The sequence below is a fragment of the Erythrolamprus reginae genome, chromosome 9, assembly GCF_031021105.1.
Source record: "Erythrolamprus reginae isolate rEryReg1 chromosome 9, rEryReg1.hap1, whole genome shotgun sequence".
NCBI lineage: Eukaryota > Metazoa > Chordata > Lepidosauria > Squamata > Dipsadidae > Erythrolamprus > Erythrolamprus reginae.
Window position 1 is genome coordinate 42084507 of NC_091958.1, and position 24390 is coordinate 42108896.

Below are 24390 nucleotides of genomic sequence, written 5' to 3' on the forward strand. Positions count from 1 at the left end.
CAAAGACGACAGTGGCTCTGGAACTGGAGCCATTCCAGTTTTCAGCGGAGACAAAATCTGGGAGGAAATCACTGGGTAAGTTGTGCCTGATGCACCTGACCTTCCTTGCTGCTGCTGCTGTCCTTGAACTCAAGCAGCATAGAGTCATGGGGCTAGAAGAGACCTTGGGGGTATTCTTTTTCGAAGGGGATGGAGGAGAAGAGGTAGGTCTTACACCATGGTTCAATGGTTGCAAAATTCCCTGGAGTAGGTTGAATTAAAGAATGCAGCTCTGGCTTACTGTCAGTCTGCCGCAACTGATGGGAAGTGATGACACTGCAGAAGGCAAGGAGTCCACCAGCGATGGCTATCAAGTGCTAAGCTTGGGAGGAAAGAGAACATCCAAGTTCTCTTTGCCTCTCGTCTTGCTGATACCCAATCTTGCTACCAGCCACTGAAAGAATTAAAAACAGAACAATGACAACTCCTGAAGATCCCCCAAACCTTCCTTACCATACAAACTTTGAATTCAGAAGATACTGTTTATGCATTTTGTTTGGAACATTGCCGCTTCTCCCAATGAAGGAGAAAATATAGCACGTACCAGGTTGGTTTAAAACTTGATCACTTTATTGAGTTAAAGTACAGGATGTTTTTAGGTGGCTGCTACAGCAGCCGCCTGCGTTCTTTGCACAGACACCCTGGAGGCATGGGTCTTCGCCAGGTGATCAGTGAACTCCTGCAGAGAAAGGAAAAAGCCATCAATCTCCCGCCCACATAAAATATAGGCCTAGAAGGATAAAATGAGGGGAGCCTCCAAATCTGCCTCGCTGAGCTCCCCCAAGGAAAGGCATAATCTGGTGGGAGGGGGCAAAGGGGAGGGCGAATACTGCCTAACCCTCATGCCACACCTTTCTTACCTGATAAGGAGATTTAGTGAAGACAGTTTCTTTCCAGAGATCCGGGGTCAGGTAACTGTAGGTCTTGGAGATTGCATCAAAGGTGGCTTTAGCTGAAAGAAAAATTGAAGTCACCTCACACCTCAGCACTCACAATATTCTTTTGTCACGTATTTATAGTCCAGCCTGTCGAGTTTGATAAGGAACAGGGAGACCACTGTGGTCGGACTCTCTGCCGTGCAAATTGAAACTCCTTTGCTTTCCCTCTCGTAAACGTCAGCTGCACCACTGGAGTCAGGTGCAACTGAGCAGAGCTGAGAGTGTTCTAGAATTGAGCATTTCCAAAGAACCAAAACACCCATGGCAAAATGATGCTAGGCTGGAATTTGGCCAATTTATTGAACAAATCCACAGCGCGACCATTTATGCGTTAGTTCAAGTAACAGGAACCAGCACTGAATGTCACCGTAGCCAGCTATGGCAGACCCTCGCCCTCCTGGTTTCTCAAGGCAGACTGGCAAATGACCAAGGAGTGATACTGCCCCTTTGTGGCAGGGGGGAAGTCCCCTTCTATAAACTAAACAAACCTAGAACATTCAAAATCTACCGACGTCTCTGCTTTAGAGAGGCCAGGTCCTAGAAACCTGCCAGCATGTAAGACGCTCTTTGTCCCTCCCTGCATTCAGACTGCCTTCCATTCCAGGCTCCTCTCCGCAGTTTCATTTCAAGGGTGTGCTCATTATTTTAAAGGCTGCAAGTTCCACTTTGCTTCAGGCAGTATTCCAAAAGGCAGAATAAAAACTAGATTTGACTTGCTCATGTACACTTAATATAATTCCTGAATTTAAGAGCTCCTCTATGCCTAATGCGAACAATTACTATTTCGAAGCTAACTTCAAGGTAGGGTGTGTGTGTGTGTTCTAGAGCAGGGTTTTTCCAGGGACTTTATTGTTCAGAGAGATTTTTTAAAATGTAACATGAACACAGCCATTTTTTCCCAGACTGATCAGGAAATTATTTGCTCCGGTGCCAAAGAAAATACGTGCATGTGAGATAGCGTGTGCATGTCTGTCCACAACCATAATGCAATGCCCTCTCCCCCTGTGCTTCCCCCCTCCCCAGCATGCACACAATCCTCCCTGCATCCCCCCCATCTGCGCATGCAAAGAGCACTCACTGAAGCCTCTGGATTTCTGGTGGGCCCGTAGGGCTGTTTTTCACTCTCCCCAGGGTTCATGAAAGCCAGCCCACCCCCGGGAAGCGTGAAACAATGGCCAAACGGACCAATGGAAAGTTTGAAAACAAAACTTCCAGTTGGTCTGTTTTTCGCTGTCTGCAGGCTTCAGGCAACTAGATTCTTGAACCCTGGGGACGGTGAAAAATGACACAAAAGGCCAAAAAACCAGCTGGCCAGGACGCACATGTGCACTGGAGCTGACTAGGCCAACAACGCCTTACGTGCCTTCAGATATGGCTCTGTGGGCCACAGGTTTGCCATCCCTGCTCTAGAGGGTGCATAGAGCTCTGGAATTTTAAAGGCTGTGGATCTCTGTGTCCCCTTGAGTACTAAAAAACCCCAAGTTCTTCTTGGCCATCTTCTCTCCAGCAACAGTGACATGCACTGCAGAATTCTGCAGAAGGAGAAATAGTCTAGAAGCACAAACACAATTCCTTCCAACAACTTTGGGAGCCCTGTGTTAAATCTGCAAGATTGTTAATTGCACTTAATTGCTTTCAATGGTTGTAATATTTGATTTGCTTCATTGTATACAACCCAGAACCACATTTATTGAGATTGGCAGCTCTATAAATCAAACAAATAAGATACTGGCAAGCTAAGAATCCTGTGGCCCAAAGGTTGCCATTTCCCAAGTTACAGCCAGTTACTTCAGGTAGCCAAAGACTTACCAAAATTGCCCAAGGTAGCAGTGCAACCCCTGGCCGAGGTGTAGCAGTCGTCGATTCCCGCCATCATGAGCAGTTTCTTGGGAACGGGAGCAGACACAATCCCTGTACCACGTGGGGCAGGAATGAGGCGGACCAAGACGGACCCACACCGGCCTGTCACCTACAAGGGCAAGCCAGACAGAGGCCCACTCAATAAAGTACTTCACGAGGACCCCGATTTTGTGTGTGCATGAGAGACAGAGAGAGACAATAGGGCTATAAAACACTGAGTCCAAGTCTTGCCATTCAGCCAATGCAACAGCCTCACAAAAGTCTTACCTTGCATGGCACAGTGTGAGGCTTGCCAATCTTGTTCCCCCAGTAGCCTCGCCTCACTGGCACGATGGAGAGCTTTGCCAGGATGATGGCCCCACGAATGGCCGTGGCAACTTCTTTAGAGCACTTGACCCCGAGGCCGACATGGCCGTTGTAATCTCCAATGGCAACAAAGGCCTAAGGAGAAAGAGACGCTAATTCCACAGCAGAAATGAAAACGTACACATACGCACCCACCACCGACAGCTGCCCAACACGAACTATGCAAACACCTGACAGCTGAGCGCAGCTTATCACAGACAGTCCTTGGGTTATGACCGTTCATTCAGCAAACGTTTGAAATTAGGGCAGCAGGAAAGAATGAGGCTTTCCCTCACTGGCCACTGCAGGGCCCTTGTGGTCAGAACTCAGGGACTTGGCAACCCACCCATGTTTACAGCCAAAGGGATGTTTCTGCTCCTCCCGCAGTGGTTCTGCAGCTGACATGGAGACGGGAGCTTTCAGCTGTCTCAGCTCTCCACTGCTGGTCCCAGGGCTCTATGCCATTTGGACTCCTTTCCCAGAGAAAACAAAACACTGGGAAACCCAAGACCAGGGTGGGCGTGGCCAACTCACTAGTCACATGACAAACCCCCCTCCCCCAGATTTTGTGGTTGTTTTCATTTCTATTGTTTTCATTTGCACATGTAAAATTGATTGTCAATCAGTATTGCTTCCTAAATGGACAGTTTGATTTCACAGAAGTTTGATTTACTTGGGAGTTTTATCTTTTAAGTGCTCCCTTTAATTTTTTTGAGCAGTGTATATGATTCTATGGTGCTAAAATCATGCCTGCACCTTCCGTTAGATAGTCAGCTCCTTCATTAGGGAAAGTTCATTCTCTACATCGAAAAAACAAGCCTGCTTACTTTCCCAATTTGATGCTCAGTAAATGAACCAAATGAATCTCAAATTGAGAAGTCTGCTCTAACAACAATGTACCAAGAAAAAAGGACGGTCTAGCTAGAAGTCACATCAGCAATTTCTACTGCCACAGAACTAAACCTCCCAAGCACAGGAAGCAAAAGGAAGCTGAAGTTACCTTGAACCGGGTGCGCTGTCCTGCCCGTGTTTGCTTCTGCACTGGCATGATTTTCAAAACCTCATCCTTCAGCGAGGAGCCCAGGAAGAAGTCAATGATTTCAGACTCCTGAAAAATCAATACACGATAATCCACCTGTCTCTCTGCACTGCAAGAAATTTCACAATAGCATCAACTCTCTTCATTGTTGACTTGATTGACAAGTCAATTCTGGTTTCTGCAGACCACCCCAGAACAGGTTGGTACAATTTCCTTTGCAATATTTTTGGAAGCAGCCTGCCAGTAGGTTCTTCCTGGGGCTGAAAAGTATCTGGCCAAGTTATCCAGATGAGTTTCAAAGTTAAGACAATTTTTAATTGATTGCTAAATGAGTTCTCACTAAAATGAATTTTCTTTAGCTCCTTTTAAAACCCAAAACTAATAAATACACCATTCAACAATAACTTAAAGATAACATTTTGTTCCTAATTTTGTTTGGATTGTCTCATCCATTTTACTGGGTAACTAATACATGGGTGCACAAATGTGCTTACCCCGTGTCCCATCCCTGCGGCTATTTATCCTTTGAGAAAGTGACAAGTCCTCCAAGTTTTTAAATGTAATACCTTGATTGGAAGAGAGAAAAGGTAGATCTCTTCCAGAGATTTGATCTTCATGTCCTTTACCAGTCGGCCTAGTTTGGTCACAGGCATCCACTGCAAAAATATAAATGAGTCTATTGAAGAACCCAATCTTTCTTTGGCAATAGGTTTCATTAAAAAAAGGCAACCAGTTGAAGACTAATACAGTGGTACCTCGACTTAAGAATTTAATTTGTTCCATTAGGTTCTTAAGTAGAAAAATTTGTAAGTAGAAGCAATTTTTCCCATAGGAATCAATGTAAAAGCAAATAATGCGTGCAAACCCATTAGGAAAGAAATAAAAGCTCGGAATTTGGGTGGGAGGAGGAGGAAGAAGAGGACAGTCGCTGCCGAAGGAAGGGGAGTCAAAAAAATCCAAAACTTTTAAGGCTTAAAAAAAAAAAGAGGGACTCTGAGGCTGCGAGGAGCACACGCCTCCATATACAGTATCTGGCACAAGGCTGCCTCCTATACACTGTGCCAGAGAGAAACCCAGGCAGGCAAGAGGGTTTGACCGAAAGGCGGTTGTTGCTGCTGCTGCTGCTACCTGCTTCCTTCCCATGCTGAAGGGCTTCCGTCTTCTCTCGCTTTGTAGCTGGCGCCTTTCCTTCACTGTGGTGACTTTTCGGTTTGGCTGAAGGCGAAAGGCTCCTCTGGCAGCCCAGAAAAGCCCAAGATGGCTGGGATTAAAGGGGGAATGGCAGGAAACTAGCTGGGCCTTCTTGCCGCTCTCAAATTTCCTGGGAAATTTTTCTGGGCTCAGGATCTTAAGCAGTTCTTAACTCGGGTTCTCTTCTTAGTTCTTAAGAGGCAAAAAAAAATCTTGAACACGCGGTTCTTATCTAGAAAAGTTCCTAAGTAGAGGCGTTCTTAGGGAGAGGTACCACTGTAGATGGTGCTTGGGGAACGGTATGCATTTTAGCAATCCGTCCCCTTCCTTGCTATGTGCACATTGTCTTTGTTGTGCAATTGACACTCACTTCTTTGTCCTCCGCTTTGCCTCGGGCCCCACGGCCCCGGCCTCTCCCCCGACCGCGACCTCTCCCCCGGCCCCGGCCTCCACTGCCGAAGCCTCCTCGGAAGCCCCCGCGGGCGGCGGGGGCAGCAGCTGCTCCGGCTCCTGCTCCGGCCGCGGCACCGGCGTCGTCCGCCATTTGCTGGGAGGGGGAGGGGGAAAAAGAGACACTTGCAAACGTGTGAATAGCTTCGGGGCCCTCAGACGCCGCGGGAAAGCGGGCCTCAAACCGTCTCCCTCATGAACCGCCCCCGAGACAAGCGGGGGACGCCGGGCCGGTAGGCAGAGGCCCAGGTAGGCACTGAGGGGAAGGGCGGGCGGGCGGGCGGGCTCCGCGCTTGGACGGAAAGTCTGCTCGGAGGCCACGTGCGCCCCACCAGCTCCAGAGCCTTGGCGCCCGGATCCCCCCGCAGCCGATTCCCGCCGCCCTACCTCTGCCCCTTCCCCAACTCAGGACCAGGACCGGCGCCCCCCCCCCCCCCTTTCCCGCCCCGAAAATGATGGCGGTGAACATCACCCCGAACAGCACCGACCGTGACTTACGTGCAATAGAATAGAAGGCCTAGCGCGCGCGGGGTGGGGTATTTAACGTCAACTCATCTCGCGAGACCCGTCATGTCTCGAAGCGCGTGCGCGAGCTCCTATTTCCCGGCCTCCTAAACCGACCGCGCAGGCGTGCAGATGCTCACTCCGTGCCGGGTCCAGCGTGCGGTCGAAAGGCCCCGGATCGAGCATGGCGTGGGTGCTGCCGGAAGAAGCGGCGGGGGGCGGCGGGTGTAGCCTCCGTGGGCGCCTTTGCCGGACAGGTGAGGAAGGGGCGCCGAGGAGGGGCAGCCGTGACTTCCCCCCCCCCCCCGGAGCTCCCGGCTGCCCTCGTCCCATCCCCGGGGAGGCCCCTGTAACGACGCCCGGGGAGCGGAGCGCCGCCTGCCCTGAGGCGCCTCGGCTTCAGCGACCCTGGCTGCTGCCTCTTGGCCCCCGGGAGCCCCCGAGTTCCCCTCCGGGCTCCGCTGGCCTTAGCGCCGGGGGGTCCTTTGGCGTCCGTCCGTCCCACGTGCGGGGGTGGGGGCGGTCACTGACGGGTCTGCCTAAGGCAGTGTTTCTCAACCATGGCAACTTAAAGATATTTGGACTTCAACTCCCAGAATTCCCCAGTGTTTCCCAACCTAGGCAACTTGAAGATATCTGGACTTCAACTCCCAGAATTCCCCAGCCAACGCTGGCTGGGGAATTCTGGGAGTTGAAGTCCAGATATCTTCAAGCTGCCTAGGTTGGGAAACACTGGCCTAAGGTCTTTCTCCACCCGTCCTTTCCAAAAAGAGTGATTTTTTTCCCTTTTGCAGATGATACAGGTGGGAAGTGCAGTCGATACTACTTTCAACGTGATGGACTATGTAGTCCTTCACCTATAAAAAGAGCAAGCTGCCTTTTTTGGTACTTTGAAAAAGAAGAAACCCTCCTTTTCAATTTTATGTGACAGGTTCCCGAAATGGAGTGGATGGCAAGCCTGTGACCTCATCGAGACCTGGTGGTTACTGCAGCTGGAGCTGGCGGTTGGGTGCCAAGAGGGCTGGATGAAAAGGGATGCCTCCGAAATCCAGCCCTGAGATAGCGTCTGTTCTCCCACCTCCGTTGACAGGAAGTTGCTGTGAGAAAAGCTGTGTGGCTGTTGCTCGTGGAATGGAAGCCTTCGCTGAATATTCCTCAGTACGCTTTAAACAACGTGCCGTGATTGAGTTTCTGACTGCTGAAGGAGTTCCTCCAATTGAAATCCACCGCCAGATGCTCGCTGTTTATGGCGTGGATTGTGTGGACGTGAGTACTGTGCGTCGCTGGGCCAAAAAATGTAAAGGTGGTCAACCCGGGAGAACTGATTTATGTGACCAAGAACGCAGTGGAAGACCAGTGACGGCCACTGATCAGTTCCATGTGAAAAGGGTTGATGAACTGATCAAGGACAATCAGCAGATCACCCAGAGAGAAATTGCTGCCAAGCTGGGCATTTCGCAGGAACGTGTGGGACATATTATGGATATTCTTCAGTATCGGAAGGTTTGTGCAAGATGGGTTCCCCGCATCCTGACGCCAGAGATATGTGCAACCTATACAGATGGCAAGTGCGATTAAAATTGCCTTTTGCATTTCTGGATTGTATTATTCTTCATCTCTATAAAGGGATTGTAACATAAAAGGGAACAGTCGTTTAAAATTATGAATCAAATAGATATCTGAAATAGTGTAGGTGGCAAGCCTACATCCTGTTCAACAGGTGTGGTTGCACTACCATGATTGGTACTAACAGCATTCCATGCCCCAGTTCCACCACTTTGCTGGCTATTGGCTAGCAGGTGCTGGAGATTGTAGTGTGTTTTCTACTTGTGTATAAGTTTCTAATGTAGAGTTTTCTCTATCTTGGTTTGCTGAAGAGATAACCTTTGATTGGGAGTTCTCTCAAGGCTGAATTTGGAATGTTGGCAGTTTGTGTTAGAAACTTCAGCTGCTGAAAGAAGCTGCTTTGCATTGTAATATGACTTCTGGGGCATTAGGGCACTGTCTGAAAATAATCCTTGGCTTCCTTTGTGGCCTTGGGTGAGGTAACTGTGCCCATAGCAAAAAGGAGCTTTAAGCTTATTGCCTTAAGAACAGTCTTTGGGCAATAAAACCCAGGCTCCTATATCTCATGAAAATACTACATGGTTGAAATAAGATTCAAAATTAAGATTCAAAATACTAACATGTATTTTTCCCAACAGATGCTGCAGAGGAAGATCCACTTTGAAGACTTGTATGCTGCAAGATCTTAAACTTTCTGCATACCACTGGGAGATGGTATGTTCTCTTCCCCACAGCTATTGGAGGAGATGCAACATTTAGAGAGCCATGATGGTGCGCTGGTTAGAATGCAGTACTGCAGGCTACTACAGCTGTCTGCAGTTTGATTCTCACTAGGCTCATCTTCCAAAGGAATGATAATGTATTTGTGAAGAGACTTAACATTTGCAATGTTTTTTTTAATTAAACACTTTGTGATGCATACATGTTTTGTTTGTGAACTATTTACCTAGTTCCTAATGTAATACCTGAATACATGTATACCAAACAGCTGCCATATCCCACTTCATGATGAAAGTTAAGAACTAACATCAGTAACAAAGTCTGATGCAAAACTCCCATTTGCATTAATGGAATAGAATAGAATAGAATATTATTATTAATTGGATTTATATGCCACCCCTCTCCGAGAGCTAGGGCAGTTTACAGCATATAAAAGAAATATATACAGTACGATAATCTAATCTAATCTAAAAATCTAAAATCCCCAATTACATTTTAAAAACCAAGCATTCCAATTTAGACAACAAACACACAAGCATTTGTCGGCCAGGGGGCTGGACTGTAATAACCCCAAGCTTGGCTCTTGTGGAAGGTGAGGAGGGTGGGGGCAGTACGAATCTCTGGAGGGAGCTGATTCCCGAGGGCTGGAGCCCCCACAGAAAAGGCTCTTCCCCTTGGCCCTGCCAAGCAACATTGTCTGACAGAACATGGGGAAGGCCAACTCTGTGGGAGCTAACTGGTTGCTGAGATACATGCGCAAGTAGTCTGCCATGTAGGGCTTTATAGGTCATTATGAACACTTTGAATTGTGTCCGGAAACCAAACAGCAGCCAATACAGTCTGCAGTGTTGGAGAAATATGGACATGCCTAGGAAAGCCCATGACCGCTCGCGTGGCTGCATTTTGTATGATTTGCAGTTTCCAAGCATTCTTCAAAGGTAGAATAGAATTTTATTGGCCAATGAGATTGGACACAAGGAATTTGTCTTAGTGCATATGCTCTTGGTGTGTACATAGAAGAAAAGTTCAAGAATCATAAGGTTTCTTTTTTAATACCCCAAAGAATCATAAGGTACAACAATGATAGTCATAGGATATGAATAAGGAATCATATTAGGAACCAGTCAATATAAATTGTAAGGATACAAACAAAGTTAGTCATACAGACATTTGCGGGAGGAGATGGGAACAATGAGAAGATTAATAGTGCAGACTTAGTAAATAGTTTGAGAGTATTGAGGGAATTATTTGTTTAGCAGTGATAGTGTGAGGGGGGGGGACGACACACACTGTTCTTGTGTCTAGTAGTTCTGGTGTGCAGTGCTCTAGTGACATTTTGAGGGTAGGAGTTGAAACAGTTTGTGTCCTGGATGTGAGGGGTCAGTAAATATTTTCACAGCCCTCTTTTTCACTTGAGCAGTATACAGGTCTTCAATGGAAGGTGGGTTGGCAGCCATTGTTTTTTCTGCAGTTCTGATTCTCCTTTGAAGTCTGTGTCAGTCTTGTAGGGGTTTCAATGACAAGAATGGGTAGGCCAGAACATTTCTGCCTTGAGGTTTGGTGGTGTGTGTGAAGTGGTCTCGCGGAAGATATCAGTGAGAGAGAGAGAGAGAGAGAGAGAGACCATTTTCTCCAATTAAGGTGTGTGTGTATACTCAATCACCGATTTGGAGGACACTTTGGTGACTAGAGGTAACAAGCACATTCAGCTGTATTGGTTAAGTTTGCAAAGTTTTATCAGGATAGCCCTGCTCAGCCTCTGGATCAGTTCCCGTTGGGGTTAGAAACCCTGTCATTAAAGGCCAGTCTGAGAAGCCATTCGTAATTCAGGGTTGAGCTGCAGGGGTTTCATTACCCAGTGAAGGGACCTCGGCGCTGGAAGAGATCAACACGAGGCCCCAATGCGAGACCCAGCCAACCCAGCCCAGCGCTTCGGCCCAAGAGCCGCCCGGGAGCCCCCCACCGGAGCCAACGGCGCGTAGAACGAGGCCCCCCTGCGACCACCCAGGGGAGCCGCGAGGCGCCTGCACGGGGACCGCCGCGGAGATTGCCCGGGAGCCCGCAAGGCAAAGCCCGGGAGGAGCAAGAGCGACCCACAAGCTCTCCCTGAGCGGAGGCGTCGTGGCCGCGCTAGGAATCGGCCCTCCGAATGAAAAAGGGCCCTTCTCTCCTGCTGCCTAGCCGGCTCTACTGCTCCCTGCGCTGTGGAGGAAGCGGCGCTTGCTCAGTCGCTCCCTGCCAGAGGGACCCGGAAGCTGCGCCTTCTGGCCTCAGTTCGCTCCTCTCCACCTTTTCATCCGTCTATGTCTGCTTGCGCCACGGCCACGCGCCGGAAGCAAGCGCATTTTCCCGGAAGCACGTGGAGGCCGCCCGGGCGTCCAGGCGAGGGGATGGGGACCGCGCAGCGACCGAGTCGGGGCTCTAGGATGGCGATCTCGAGCTCTTCAGGGAACTTGAAAAGCAAGTGAGGAAAGGGAGGCGCCGGGGGCGGGAGAGGGAGGGGCAGGGCCAAGGGAGCCGCCGCTGTTGTCGGCGAGAGGGGCCAGGGCAGTGAGCCGTCACCATAGCGACCGCGTCGCAGTTTTTGGGGCCGTTAGCTGGCTGGCCGCACTCGGCTGGGGGACCCGCTGCTGGGCCGTGTTTCTGAGCACACGCAGAGGGCCAGCTGGGAAAGGCCGGCAGATTTGGGCTAGGTTCTTGGTGCTTGAATGGGAGGCCTCGGGGTGATCCCAGGAGAACGCAAAAGCGGACGGGGAGACTCCGGTCGTTTGCAGCTGCGGCGGCCCTGGCTGAGGGCTCCCTCAACCGGCGTGGGCCCTTCGTGAAGCCCGCTGGAGCCCAGAGGGGAGAGTCCTCGCTGAAAGGCGGCCACCCCCCCGTAGACCCCCACCAGCGGCCGAAATGGGGCTCCTGCTCAGCCTGTTGAGGCTGCGGTCTTAAAAAGGAAAACTCACCAACAGGCGTGAAATCCGCTTCCGGTGGTGGAGATGTTCACATGGCTTAATGGCTTGTTCAGGGGAAGAGAGCCGGGTAGAGCCTGGGGGGTCTCCCGGGGCAGCCTTCCCTTCTCTCCCAGCCAGGAGCCCTTTCTGACAAGGGGAGATCCGGCGGGGGGGATTCTCGGACGCCTGAATGGGCTCCGGTGCCTGGAGGAAAATAAAGGAATTTCATCCACTCTTCTCCCTCCCCCACCTCATGAGTGGGTTTAAGTTGTGGGGCTTTTGAGCGGCCTGCAGAACTGCAGAAAAAACAATGGCTGCCAACCTGCCTTCCATGGAGGACCTGTATACTGCATGAGTCAAAAAGAGGCTGACCCCTCGCATCCTGGACATAAACTGTTTCAACTCCTACCCTCAAAATGTCACTACACCAAGACAACTAGACACAAGAACAGTCCGTCCGTGAATCTTGGGGCTGGGGGGGGGGATCTTCTTCCTCTTTTCTTACTATGCTGAATTGCTTACCATTATTTATCCTCAATGAGTCACCTCACATTCAGCCCTTTGCACAGATTTATAAAAAACGGTTCCTTAACTGGGTCAGGCCTCCTCTAGTCCAAGCATCTGTTTTCAGAAACAGGTGGCAAAGGCATCCCCACATGTTAACGTGGAGAAGGAAGGTGCAGGATCCAGGGTGGGCTGCATATGTGGGTAGTATGATTCTTTGCACTTGAGCTTTATCAATCAGATAATTCAGATTAAAAGAATAAATTTTTCACCTGCTACTCTGCTTTTTGATAACTACTGTAATTGGTACATGATACAGTAAAATCTAGCTGGTTTTTTTCATTGTTGGTATGTCTCTGGTAATCTTTCAGTTATGCCGTGTTCAGGAAAATTGAGTCTTTCTACACAGGAGGACCCATTCAGGTAATAGCAAACAGAAATTTACCTTTACTACTACTACCATTTATTATGCATGGCCATCATTTGCTGAAAAACCTACCATGCTCTCTATTTTTGGCCTAGGTTACTCAAGCTGGGGATTATATGTTTTGTGCTTGTGGGAGCAAGGTCAATATAGTGGACATTGAAACAGGAGATATTGTACACAGTATTGAACAGGTACTAAGACATACCCTCTCCTAAAAAGCATCTACCCTTTTTTATTAGATTTGTTTTATGTAAGATTTGTATAACTTATAAACCTGATTTAATATTGAAAGTATTCAGACAATTATTGATATTGTTGGAATGATATAAGATCTGTATGATTAATACTTTTAGACTTTTTGTTATGGGGAATTTAAAATGTTATTTATTAAGCAATGGATGGAATAGTAATAATAAGAATTATATTTGTTTAAATATAGAGAATAAGTTAAAATAAAAAATAGAAAGTTGGAAGAGAGATATGAAAGGGGAAAAGAACTTAAAAATTTACGGTTTTTAGAAATGATAGAACTTAAAAAAACAATGAGTAAAGATATCAATTGAGGAGAGGGAGGAATATGGCTTAATATTAAGAGGTGTAAGAGATAATGAATATTTTTTGGAAATTAATGTATAGTGATTAATTTGGAAGGGAGTTGAAAATTAGAAGTGGTAAACCCAGGCAACAAAAATAGGAGGAAGGAGGCAGCATTAGAACAATAGTAGATGTACCTGGAACAATATATTAAAAATATAAATATAGATAAAGGGAAAGATATATGTTTAAAGAAATAGCTACAATGTTGGTATGAAGTTAGGGCTTCTGAATTGCTAATCTGCTAACCATAAAAGGGATTGTGATTAGATGTACTCAGGGAAGAATAAGAGGGAGAAAAGGGAGGTAGAAAGGAAGGGGGAGAGAGAGGAGGAAAGTAGGAAAGAAGGAGAGAGGGAGAAAGAAGGTAGAGGGAAGAGAGGGAAATAGAGGGAAGTAGTATGAAATATAGAAGGAAAGTAGATTGTGGATAAACGAAGCAAACTAAGGACATGATATTTTTGATAGAACTATATAACTATGGATGTCTTGATAATATAGTATATGTATGGATGTTTATATACATTTGGTGCAAAAATAAAAATATTTTTTAAAAGGGGGAAAGGAAAGTGGTGTTGCAGTATAATGGCTCAAGTAGATTATTGAATAACTGGAATAATTTATGCTACATAATTATCAAAATAATTTACATTTATGTATTGTGATTGAAGAGATATTCACTGTAGATAGCACAAGCACAAATATAAAACCAAACAATTATTTGTTTATTTATTAGTGGGATTTATAGGCCAGCCAACTCCTGACAAACTCTGGGCACTGAACAGCAATATAAAAACAATAAAACACATTTTTTTTAAAAAAAAACCTTAATATTAAAATATTCATCCATTCAGCTGGGGCAAGATGGAGCCTGCTGTAAAAGCCACGTTTTAATGGCTCTTTGAAAGGTCGGCAGGTGGGGATCATGTGGATCTCAGGGGGGAGTTGGCTCCATAGACCTGCAGCCACCACAGAGAAGGTCCTCCCATGTGGTCCCGCCTGGCCAAAGGAACCCTGGGAAGCCCAACTCTGTGGGTCCTAACCGGCCACTGGGAGGTATGTGTTCGAATGTGGTCCAGTGCATAATTCAGAATATAAATTCTTAATTCTTATCAATGATCAGACATAATACTTGGAAATTATTATATTATTAATAGACATAATACTTGAAAACACAGTTGTTGTTTAATTAGAAGAATGATGCAATTAAGTGACCTGATAGTTCTTCCTCTGTTTGTTTCAGGATGATGGAACCGAGATTACAGTATTCGCCCTCAGCAGTGATGATGAGGTAGAGGACTGCAGGGCTGCTGGGAATTCTAGCACTGGGGCAGGAGACTGGTTCCATAATACTAACGCAGGCACCCTGCAAAGCCAGCTTGCTTCCCAGGGGATATTGCAGCAGCCACACTGGAAGCATTTCACGCTCCACACACCCCGAGGGACAAGGGGCTGGCATCCTCCTTCCTGATTAACACATGTTTAAAAATATAAAATCAAGCTACTGTTTAAAGATATGTCGATGTTTAGACATCAATTGATATTTTGCCCTGTGTTATATGTACAGTCGTACCTCTAGATACGAGCTGCTCCACATGCGAGTATTCCAAGTTACGAGCCGCGACGTGAGCGAAATTTCTGTTCGACACCCGAGCTAAAATTCGGGATACGAGCCGAGCTTCCACTAGGTGGCACAAGAATCTCCTTGCTTCCAGTTATCTCGGTGCAAAAAACAAAGTCTAAAGGCATTCGTTCGAGATGCGAGTTGATCGACTTACGAGCTCGGGTCTGGAACGAATTAAACTCGTATGTCGAGGTACCACTGTATATACATCTCTCATTACTCGAATTCCTCCAGCTGTTATTGGCATGCAGGGGTTGGTTTTGGTTTTTTTTTGTTATTAACGAAGCTGAATCTCATTTCAAATTTCGTTTGAGAAATGATAAACGTACTATATTTTTCCCTTTTATTTTTCTCCTGTTGCATTAGATCCTGGTAACAGGAAGCCAAGCGTTGCTGCTGAAGCAGTGGGACTGGCTAGGAAATAAGTGCACACGGACGTGGAAGGCTGTGCACACAGCTCCTGTGGCCAGCATGACCTTTGACCCCTCTTCCACTTTGTTAGCCACAGGTACGGCCCCGAGGCTGAGTAGTCCGAGCAAGCCTTCCTGTGGCAGGGATGATCCGGGGCCGGCTCAGCTCCCGAGGGCCGGCATTCGTTGCAGCTAAGCTCCAGGTGTGGCCTGACTTTCCTTCTTGCTCCTTCCAGGTGGCTGTGACAGCACCATCAAGATCTGGGACATTCCCCGGCAGTATTGCACCCACAACCTGAAGGGCTCTTCCGGGGTTGTCCAGTAAGGATTCCCTCTTTGCAGTGGGGGACTTGAGAATGCTTAATAAGGAAATGATAAGGGGCGGGGGGGGGGGGGGTAGCCTTCCTTTTTTCCCCTCTGCGTCACCTGGCAGTAAATGTAATTCCACTCCTGCACTGCTGTTTTGATTATTTATTTATTATTTATTTATTAGATTTGTATGCCGCCCCTCTCCGTAGACTCGGGGCGGCTAACAACAATAATAAAACAACATATGACAAATCTAATGTTTAAAATAACTAAAAACCCTTACTAAAAGCCAAACATACACGCAAACATACCATGCATAAATTGTATAGGCCTGGGGGGAAAGGAATACAGTGTTCCCTCGATTTTCACGGTAGATGCGTTCTGAGACCGCCCGCAAAAGTCGAATTTCCGCGAAGTAGTGATGCGGAAGTAAATACACCATTTTTGGCTATGGACAGTATCACAAGACTTCCCTTAACACTTTAAACCCCTAAATTACCATTTCCCATTCCCTTAACAACAATTTACTCACCATTATTACTGGTACTCACCATTGAATAAGACACTTAGTGATCCTGATATTTATAAACATAATTTTTTATTAACAATAATTATTTTTTTTTGTTATTTATTTGCAAAAATCATTAGTTTGGCGATGATGTATGACATCATCGGGTGGGAAAAAACGTATAGAAAAAAACCGCGAAGTATTTTTTAATTAATATTTTTGAAAAAAAACGTGATATAGGCTATTCGCGAAGTTCGAACCCGCGAAAATCGAGGGAACACTGTATCTCAATTCCCCCATGCCTGACAGCAGAGGTGGGTTTTAAGTAGCTTACGAAAGGCGAGGAGGGTGGGGGAAATTCTGATCTCTGGGGGGAGCTGGTTCCAGAGGGTCGGGGCCGCCACAGAGAAAGCTCTTCCCTTGGGTCCCGCCAAACGACATTGTTTAGTCGACGGGACGCGGAGATTATTTTACAAACGCATTCACAGACCCAGATTCCCTCTGATAGCCTTCTGCTCTCTTGCCTCCTGTGAGAATCGTTTCAAGAGTGAATGTGCCCCAATTCCGCGCATGCCGGGCGATGCTACCATTGCTCTGGGGGCTTTGTAGGGTTCTTCGTGCAGGAAGTCAGGTTTCTCCTGGGAAAGCAGTTGCGAGGAAAAGGAAGCTGAGAGAGGAAAGCAAAGAGGAACGTTTTGGTTACCTCTCAAGTGGAATGAGCGAGTGGAGGCAATGCATCTGTGCTTCACCTCTTTCTTACTTCTGAGAGGAAACCTAGCTCCCTCCATAGAGTAGTCCTCCCCCAGCCAGTCCCACGAGGGCAGCTTAAATATAAGGTGGAGGGTCCTGAATGTGATGCATAGCTCTGCTTTTCCATTGGTTTATTTGTTTGATATTCTGCCTTTACAACTCAAGGTGATCTTCCTCCCTCTCCCTCCTATTTTCCCTACAATATGTGCCATGGGTTGGGTTGGGAGAGTGACTGGCCCAAAGCCATCCATTCTGTTCCCAGCTCCAGTGTTGTAATCATAGGTTTTTAGGCACTGAACTTTAGGAATGGAATATTACTGGAGGGTGATGTTTTAGCCTAATTGGGTGCTGAATAAAATCTTAATTCTTCCTCTATCGAAAGGGAGCAAGAGTCCAGGCTGAGTAAGCAAGCTGCAGAATCCATGGCCACGTGGAAAATAATTAACTTGATATACAGCGTGAAGATAACCTATAGCTAACTTCCATATAAGGAAATAAATGCCTTACTCTCATTCCTTTGCCAATCACCAGTAAACACACAATGCAGGAAAAGGCAAAGAATGGAGCTTCCGTTAATTATCTATAGGGAAGTCATGAGGAGATTGCATTATACAGTGCATGAGTGAATGGTAGTTGGAGAATGGCTTAATGTATGTGGCGTTCGCGAATTGGTTATTCTGCACCACATATCAGGAAAAGTGAAATACAATAAAAGGAGCGATCTTGATACAACCGAGGTCGTCTCATTGAGAAAATTCTCTCTGTTGCTTCATTTTCATGTGGCAATTGTGGCATACTGTGCCTCCCTAGAGGTCAGGGGGCAGTAGAACTCGCAGTAACCCAGTGTCTAGTCTGGCACGTTAACCACTCCGCCCACTGGCTCTTTTCCACCTGGGAAGCCATTTGAGACCTTGTGCAGGTAACCGGGAGGAAGCGTTGTGTTTGCTACCCTTGAAGGGGAAAAAAGCTTTTCTGGCTTCTCTCTTTGCCAGCCTCGTCAAGTTCCACCCGGACATGTCCCAGCCTCAGCTCTTCTCCTCCTCGATGGACAACAGCATCCGGCTTTGGGACCTGAAGTCCAGCCGTTGCGTCAGCCAACTGGACAATCACTACAGCTTGGTCACCTCGCTTTCCTTCTGCCCAGACAACGAGACCCTCATCAGGTGAGATTCCTGGAAGGCCGCCTTGCCCTCTTTCTTATTTTTTTTAAATATGTTTTTATTATTTTTCACTAGACAAAAACAGATAACATTAAACATTCAAGGAGCTACCATTGCTCCGCTTATCATAGAAGTCTAACTAATACAAAAAAAAGATACCTAACTATAATCAGATCGATTCAGAAATATAACACACACACTCTATGTTCTTATTAAATTTAACTCTATTATCTTTAAGTTATAATTTATATAACTTTAATTAATTTTCTTATCTATAAAATATGAAATACTTAAACTAGTAATAAAATATAAAAAATAACACTTTAATACAGTGATACCTCATCTTACAAACTTAATTGGTTCTGGGAGGAGGTTCTTAAGGTGAAAAGTTTGTAAGACGAAACAATGTTTCCCATAGGAATCAGTGGAAAAGCAATTAATGCGTGCAAGTCCAAAATTCACCCCTTTTGCCAGCTGAAGCACCCGTTTTTGCACTGCTGGGATTCCGCTGAGGCTCCCCTCCATGGGAAACTCCACCTCTGGACTTCTGTGTTTTTGCAATGCTGCAGGAGAATCCCAGCAGGGGAATCCCAGCATCAGAAAAACGAGCGCTTCGCTGGCAACGGAAGTCCGGAAGTGGGGTTTCCCAGCGAAGGGAGCATCAGTGAAATCGCAGCATCGCAAAAACACCAAAGTCCTCGAAACCCCACCTCCAGACCTCTGTGTTTTTGCGATGCTGCGATTTCACTGAGGCTCCCCTCGCTGGGAAATCCCACTTCCGGACTTCCGTTACCAGCGAAGCACCCGTTTTTGCACTGCTGGGATTCCCCTGCAGCATCACAAAAACACGGAAGTCCGGAGGTGGGGTTTCCCATGGAGGGGAGCCTCAGGGAAATCCCAGCAGCGCAAAAATGGGTGCTTCGCTGGCAATAGAAGTCTGGAGGCAGGGCATCCCAGCGGCGGCGGTGGGTTTGTAAGGTGAAAATAGTTTGTAAGAAGAGGCAAAAAAATCTTAAACCCTGGGTTTGTATCTCAAAAAGTTTGTATGACGAGGCGTTTGTAAGACGAGGTATCACTGTATTTGTAATATTGCAAAAATACTGTGTTTATATTATTTTTAAACTATTACATTCTATCTATTGCTATCATGTTATAGATTAATTAAAATCCACTTATTTAGTATAACTAGAAAAGAAACACATTGTCATATTAATTTCTAAATGTTCTTTCATGCATACATACAATTAACCTTCCAATTAATAAGTTCAAATAATTATAAATTCTTACTTATATAGTTTTACAACTATTTTTAAAGTTCCACCATTTATATACTTTGTCCCATATTTTATAAAATTCTGTTTCAACTTGATTATTCAAACGTTTTGTCGTCATGTCTAGTTCTGCACATTCCATAATTTTTTAAAATACTTCTACATCTTTTGGTATTTCCTTTTCTTTCCATTTCTGTGCGAATGTAATTCTTGCCGCAACTAAAATACGTATTATTAAGTAATAAATTTCTTTTTTATACTTCATGTCTGTGATACCCAGTAGGAAGAATTTGGGAGACTTTTTAATCTTCTCATTTGTTATTTCTTTTAACCATTTCTCTACTTTATTCCAATATTTCTTGGCTTCTTGAAAGGGGTCAGTTTGGCTGCCTTTGGCCATTTGTGCCTCTCATTTTTCCAATGGCTGAGGGGCTTGTAACATTGCCACCCTTGAAGGCAGGAGGAGGCGGAATGCAGCCTCTGCTAAAATTGAGCAAAACACAGTGAAACTGCACGTTTTTACAGGAATAGAACAGACACAGGATTTCCATTCTGGTTTATGCTTAGGTAGCAATATGAGTCCCTTGTTGTGCAGTACAGTATGGACATTGTGACAGTTCTGCACTCCCAGTAAGACTTTCAACACGTAGCATAGATATTATTTTGTTCTTATATTTATAACCGTACAGTGATACCTCGTCTTACAAACTTAATTGGTTCCGGGACGAGGTTCTTAAGGTGAAAAGTTTGTAAGGCGAAACAATGTTTCCCATAGGAATCAATGGAAAAACGATTAATGCGTGCAAGCCCAAAATTCACCCCTTTTGCTAGCCGAAGCGCCCGTTTTTGCGCTGCTGGGATTCCCCTGAAGCTCCCCTCCATGGGAAACCTCACCTCCGGCTTTCCGTGTTTTTGTGATGCTGCAGGGGAATCCCAGCATCGCAAAAACGAGCACTTCATTGGCAACGGAAGTCTGGAGGTGGGGTTTCCCACTGAAGGGAGCATCAGTGAAATCGCAGCATCGCAAAAACACCGAAGTCCTTGAAACCCCACCTCCGGACCTGTGTGTTTTTGCGATGCTGCAATTTCACTGATGCTCCCCTCGCTAGGAAACCCCACCTCCGGACAAAAACAGGTGCTTCGCTGGCAACGGAAGTCCGGAGGCGGGGTTTCCCATGGAGGGGAGCCTCAGGGGAATCCCAGCAGCACAAAAACGGGCGCTTCACTGGCAACGGAAGTCTGGAGGCGGGGCATCCCAGTGGCGGCGGGGGGTTTGTAAGGTGAAAATAGTTTGTAAGAAGAGGCAAAAAAATCTTAAATCCCGGGTTTGTATCTCGAAAAGTTTGTATGACGAGATATCACTGTATTCAGTTTCCTACTTGCAAATGTTTGATAATGATCTTGCGGCTGGTTTGTCACAACTCACGGACTAGATTGATCACTTATATATAGTTCAGCCCTTGTGAAAAGCCAGCTCTTATCTCAAAATTGTACGTATCATGCAAACCACAATATGGTTTCTTGCTTAGATAGAAGGTGTCACGTTCACTCAGCTGTGTTGAGTACAGTCTCTATTTTGATTGCAGTTCTGGCCGTGATAAGATTTGCACCGTCTGGGATCTGAAAGCCAAAAAGGTCAAAAGCACCATCCCGGTCTATGAGGTGACGTACTTTTTAGTTTTTTGCCCGAGTCAAAAGAAAGACCCTTGAAGACCCTCTCAATTGTATACAGTAGTACCTCTAGATATGAGCTGCTCCACATGCGAGTATTCCAAGTTACGAGCCACAACAGGAGCGAAATTTCTGTTCTACACCCGAGCTCAAATTCGGGATACAAGCCAAGCTTCCACTAGGTGGCGCAAGAATCCTTGCTTCTGGTTATCTTGGCGGGGAAAAACAAAATCATTCGTTCGAGATCCGAGTTGATCGACATACGAGCTCGGTTCTGGAACGAATTAAACTCGTATCTAGAGGTACAGTGATCCCTCTATTATCGCGAGGGTTCCGTTCCCAGACCCCTCGCGATAATCGATTTTTCGCAATGTAGGGTTGCGGAAGTAAAAACACCATCTGCGCATGCGCGCCCTTTTTCCCATTGCCGTGCATGCGCAGATGGTGGAGTTTGCGTTCCCCGCCGCCCACGCAAAGGGGAAACCCCGATTCGGCTCCTCGCTGCTGCTGCGCTACCGAGCAGATCAGCTGTTGGGCGGCCGAAGGAACCTTCCCTGGGTCTTCCCCTCTTGCTGGCGGGCGGGCGAGCGGCGGGCATCAGCGAGGAGCCGGGGTTTCCCCTTTGCGTGGGCGGCCGGGAAGACCCAGGTTGGGGGTTTGGGGTGGTGGTGGGAAGCCCCCCAGGCCGGCGGCGACCTTTTAAAACAGCCGCGCCGCTTCCTAGCTGACTCCCGAAGCCAAACGCGGAAGTGGTTTTTTTTTTTAATTAATATTTTTTTAAAAATCGCGATATAGCGTTTCGCGAAGATCGAGATCGCAAAACTCGAGGGATCACTGTACTACTGTATTAATATTTAAAAGGCTCTGGATCCAAAATTTTCCAGCTTAATTTGCAAATCCGCTAAGCAAGTCTCTTTTTGTCTACATTTGCAACTTTTACAAGGAGCAGCTGTCTGGAGTACCAGCAGACCTCTCATGCTCTCTCCTTTATCTAGAAAGGTGGCACAGGCCAGAGTTTGCCCACTGACCACTAACCTCTGCTGCAATGCCACCTCGGTTTCTTCAGGGGCCCAGAAGCTGAACGGCTACATTTTAAATGAATAAATCAATAAACTGGAGTTTCCTGCCTTCGTCCCTTCCAGAAGTCCCCTGTCCCACTTTCTGCCCAGAAAGGTTGCGTGGAGGAGAGTACTGGCACCCACTGGCAGCTCTGATGGACAGGCTCCTTCCTTCTCCTCAGCCCCACCCAAAGAGCCTTATTCGGTCCATCTAAATCAGGGGTCTCAAATCCGGGACACTTTAAGACTTGTGGACTTCAACTCCCAGTATTCCTCAGCCAGCGAAGCTCAACACCTCACCTCAGCAAAGCTGGCAGAGGAATTCTGGGAGTTGAAGTCCACAAGTCTTAAAGTGGCCCAGGTTTGAGACCTCTGATCTAAATGGATTGTTCGTTCCCAGTTTACCTGGGGTTTTAGGTTCCTGGGTAAACTTTGACAGTAGTAATATGAGAGTCACCTATTGTGAACTTCAATGCACTCTGTTGGCAATTTATGTTCCCTGACACCTTTGCTGATCACTCAAACTGGCTTCTTCTTCCACCTTAGACCATTGAATCCGTAGTCTTATTACCAGAGGAACTGGATTTATCAAACTTGGGTGTGACTAAATCCAGCACTCACTTTCTCACTGCCGGCAGCAAAGGTGAGTCAAGCTTTTATGATGGGCTCCTCATCCAAGTAGTAGGGGCGGGGGTGTGGGGTGTGTGAGCCTTCTGTCTCCCCTGCCTGGGAAGAGGCTGAAGGTGAGCGTTTGCATTGGAGGGGGGGAGGCACACCAGGTAATTCCATCCAAAGGTGGGTGGGTGGGGATGGGCAGCCATTGGTCTGAAGCAGACACACACACACACACCAATGATCCATCTTCAGGATAGGGGGAAGTGCACTTTCTGGCACTACAGTTATCTCTCGTTTTTCATAGGGGATGCGTTGCAAGACCACCCGTGAAAAACGAATTTCCGTGAAGTTGAAGGAAAATATTTTTTTATGTGTTTAACGAGTATTTGGACTTTTAAAACCCACCCTTTGCATTAAACAGTCATTCTATAATGTTTCTCAGCTGGAACTATATGTGATAGCCTACCAGTTTTTTTAATAGAGTACAGTAGTACAGTGTTCCCTCGATTTTCGCGGGTTCGAACTTTGCAAAAAGTCTATACCACGGTTTTTCAAAAATATTAATTAAAAAATACTTTGCGGGTTTTTTACCTATACCACGGTTTTTCCTGCCCGATGACGTCATGTGTCATCGCCAAACTTTCGTCTGCCTTTAATAATTTTTTTTAAAATAAACTTAATAATCTAAATGGTTTCTAAGGGAATGGGAAATTGCAATTTAGGGGTTTAAAGTGTTAAGGGAAGGCTTGTGATGCTGTCCATAGCCAAAAATAGTGTATTTACTTCCGCATCTCTACTTCGCGGAAATTCGACTTTCGCGGGCGGTCTCGGAACGCATCCCCCGCGAAAATCGAGGGATCACTGTACTCTATTTATGAATTTTTAATGGATTTTAAATTTTCAGTTGGTTTAATGGATTTAAGCCCCCTTTGAAAACTTGTAAAGTAGTGAATCTGCAAAAGATGAACCACGATGTAGCGAGGGATTACTGTATTTTGTTATTTGGGGAGGGAGGTGCAAGAAGCGAAGGGCTTTGGGAGAGGCTTTAAGGGGTTCGAGACAGCCATTCCGCCTCTCACAAATTCTGAAACCCAAGAAAGAGAGATGATTCCCAAGGGACAAAATGAGACTCTTAAACTCAGAATTATAAGACCTTTAAAGTCTCCAAATCCAGCCCCCTGCAGGTCTCCTTAACAGTCATTTTGGGTTTTATTTAAATGCGCACCATTCTCCCGGGGAGGGGGATGCCTGGGTTTCCACTTTTGCCAGTTCTAGGAGTGACTGGGTGACAGGCGATTTGTGTGTGTCACTTTAGGGGTCCTCCGGGTGTGGGACGCATCCACCGCTACCTGCGTGCACAGCCAGTCCCTACCTCACCTGCCAGCAGAGTCTAAAGTGGACCTGATTGGACAGCACAGCCTCATGCATTGCAGTCTAGTGTCAGTCAAAAGTGAACTGATGTCCGTGAACGTCGACCGCAACATCTGCTTGTACGATGCACAGACGCTGGAGCTCAAGAAACAGGTACCCGATTTTATCACTTCCCAAGGCAGCAAGGCAGACAGCTGCCCGTTGGCCTTTGGAAGTATTGTTTCTATGTGGGCCGCTCTGTTGTCACCAAAACATTTATGAACATAACAATGGGATGTGGCATCTGCAGATTCTATGAGGTTCAGACCCCCATCTCCCAGATTGCACACCTCGGACCCCAAAGCTAAATAGAAACATTTTTTTTAAAAAAAATTAAAAAGTAAACATTTCCCACAATCATCAGTTTTTGCAAGGAATTGTGTTTGATTTTGAGCAGTGATGAAATTTAAAGAAAGCATCTCTGTTATCCCCATGTCTTATGCATTGTGCTGAGTTTATAGAATTTCATCCACCCATAGCTGTGA

The 24390-nt window shown here is 46.5% G+C and overlaps 3 protein-coding genes and 2 non-coding genes across 10 annotated transcripts in view; 3 read left to right on the forward strand and 2 right to left on the reverse strand.

Annotated features, from left to right (window-relative positions):
• Window positions 1–591: 591 nt before the first annotated feature.
• Window positions 592–5974, reverse strand: RPS2 (ribosomal protein S2). 2 transcript variants are annotated; one of them, XM_070760933.1, is made up of 7 exons: window positions 5783–5974; window positions 4788–4877; window positions 4183–4290; window positions 3105–3278; window positions 2787–2946; window positions 900–991; window positions 592–718 (listed from the first exon to the last, which is right to left on the reverse strand). In XM_070760933.1, the coding sequence occupies exons 1-7, from the start codon at window positions 5954–5956 to the stop codon at window positions 635–637; spliced, it is 882 nt and encodes a 293-aa protein (XP_070617034.1). In that variant the 5' UTR covers window positions 5957–5974; the 3' UTR covers window positions 592–634. The 2 variants fall into 2 exon arrangements, with proteins under 2 accessions (XP_070617034.1, XP_070617036.1); XM_070760935.1 differs by having other exon boundaries at window positions 5350–5959.
• On the reverse strand, window positions 1063–1202 carry LOC139172699 (small nucleolar RNA SNORA64/SNORA10 family). The gene has a single exon (XR_011559918.1). It is a non-coding gene; the product is annotated as a small nucleolar RNA SNORA64/SNORA10 family (small nucleolar RNA).
• Window positions 5975–6438: 464 nt separating the features above from the next.
• LOC139172141 (protein GVQW3-like) lies at window positions 6439–8853 on the forward strand. Of its 4 annotated transcripts, none has more exons than XM_070760940.1 (4): window positions 6463–6623; window positions 7298–7345; window positions 7457–7930; window positions 8571–8681. In XM_070760940.1, exons 1-4 carry the CDS (start codon window positions 6551–6553, stop codon window positions 8594–8596), a joined length of 621 nt encoding a protein of 206 aa, XP_070617041.1. In that variant the 5' UTR covers window positions 6463–6550; the 3' UTR covers window positions 8597–8681. The 4 variants fall into 4 exon arrangements, with proteins under 4 accessions (XP_070617038.1, XP_070617041.1, XP_070617040.1 ...); XM_070760939.1 differs by having other exon boundaries at window positions 6476–6623; window positions 7457–7632; window positions 8571–8712; XM_070760937.1 differs by lacking the exon at window positions 7298–7345 and having other exon boundaries at window positions 6439–6623; window positions 8571–8853.
• LOC139172704 (small nucleolar RNA ACA64) lies at window positions 8367–8496 on the forward strand. The gene has a single exon (XR_011559923.1). It is a non-coding gene; the product is annotated as a small nucleolar RNA ACA64 (small nucleolar RNA).
• Window positions 8854–10896: 2043 nt separating the features above from the next.
• TBL3 (transducin beta like 3) overlaps window positions 10897–24390 on the forward strand; it is a 57503-nt gene continuing 44009 nt past the window's right edge. Inside the window, exons 1-10 of one of the 2 annotated variants that reach the window (XM_070760954.1) lie at window positions 10897–11116; window positions 12470–12521; window positions 12621–12716; window positions 14363–14410; window positions 15110–15251; window positions 15390–15474; window positions 17713–17883; window positions 20738–20813; window positions 22427–22523; window positions 23811–24019. In XM_070760954.1, coding sequence (XP_070617055.1) covers window positions 10956–11116; window positions 12470–12521; window positions 12621–12716; window positions 14363–14410; window positions 15110–15251; window positions 15390–15474; window positions 17713–17883; window positions 20738–20813; window positions 22427–22523; window positions 23811–24019 — 1137 coding nt within the window. In that variant the 5' untranslated portion in view covers window positions 10897–10955. The remainder of the gene's footprint in view (window positions 11117–12469; window positions 12522–12620; window positions 12717–14362; window positions 14411–15109; window positions 15252–15389; window positions 15475–17712; window positions 17884–20737; window positions 20814–22426; window positions 22524–23810; window positions 24020–24390) is intronic. The other variant, XM_070760956.1, reaches the window with a different exon arrangement.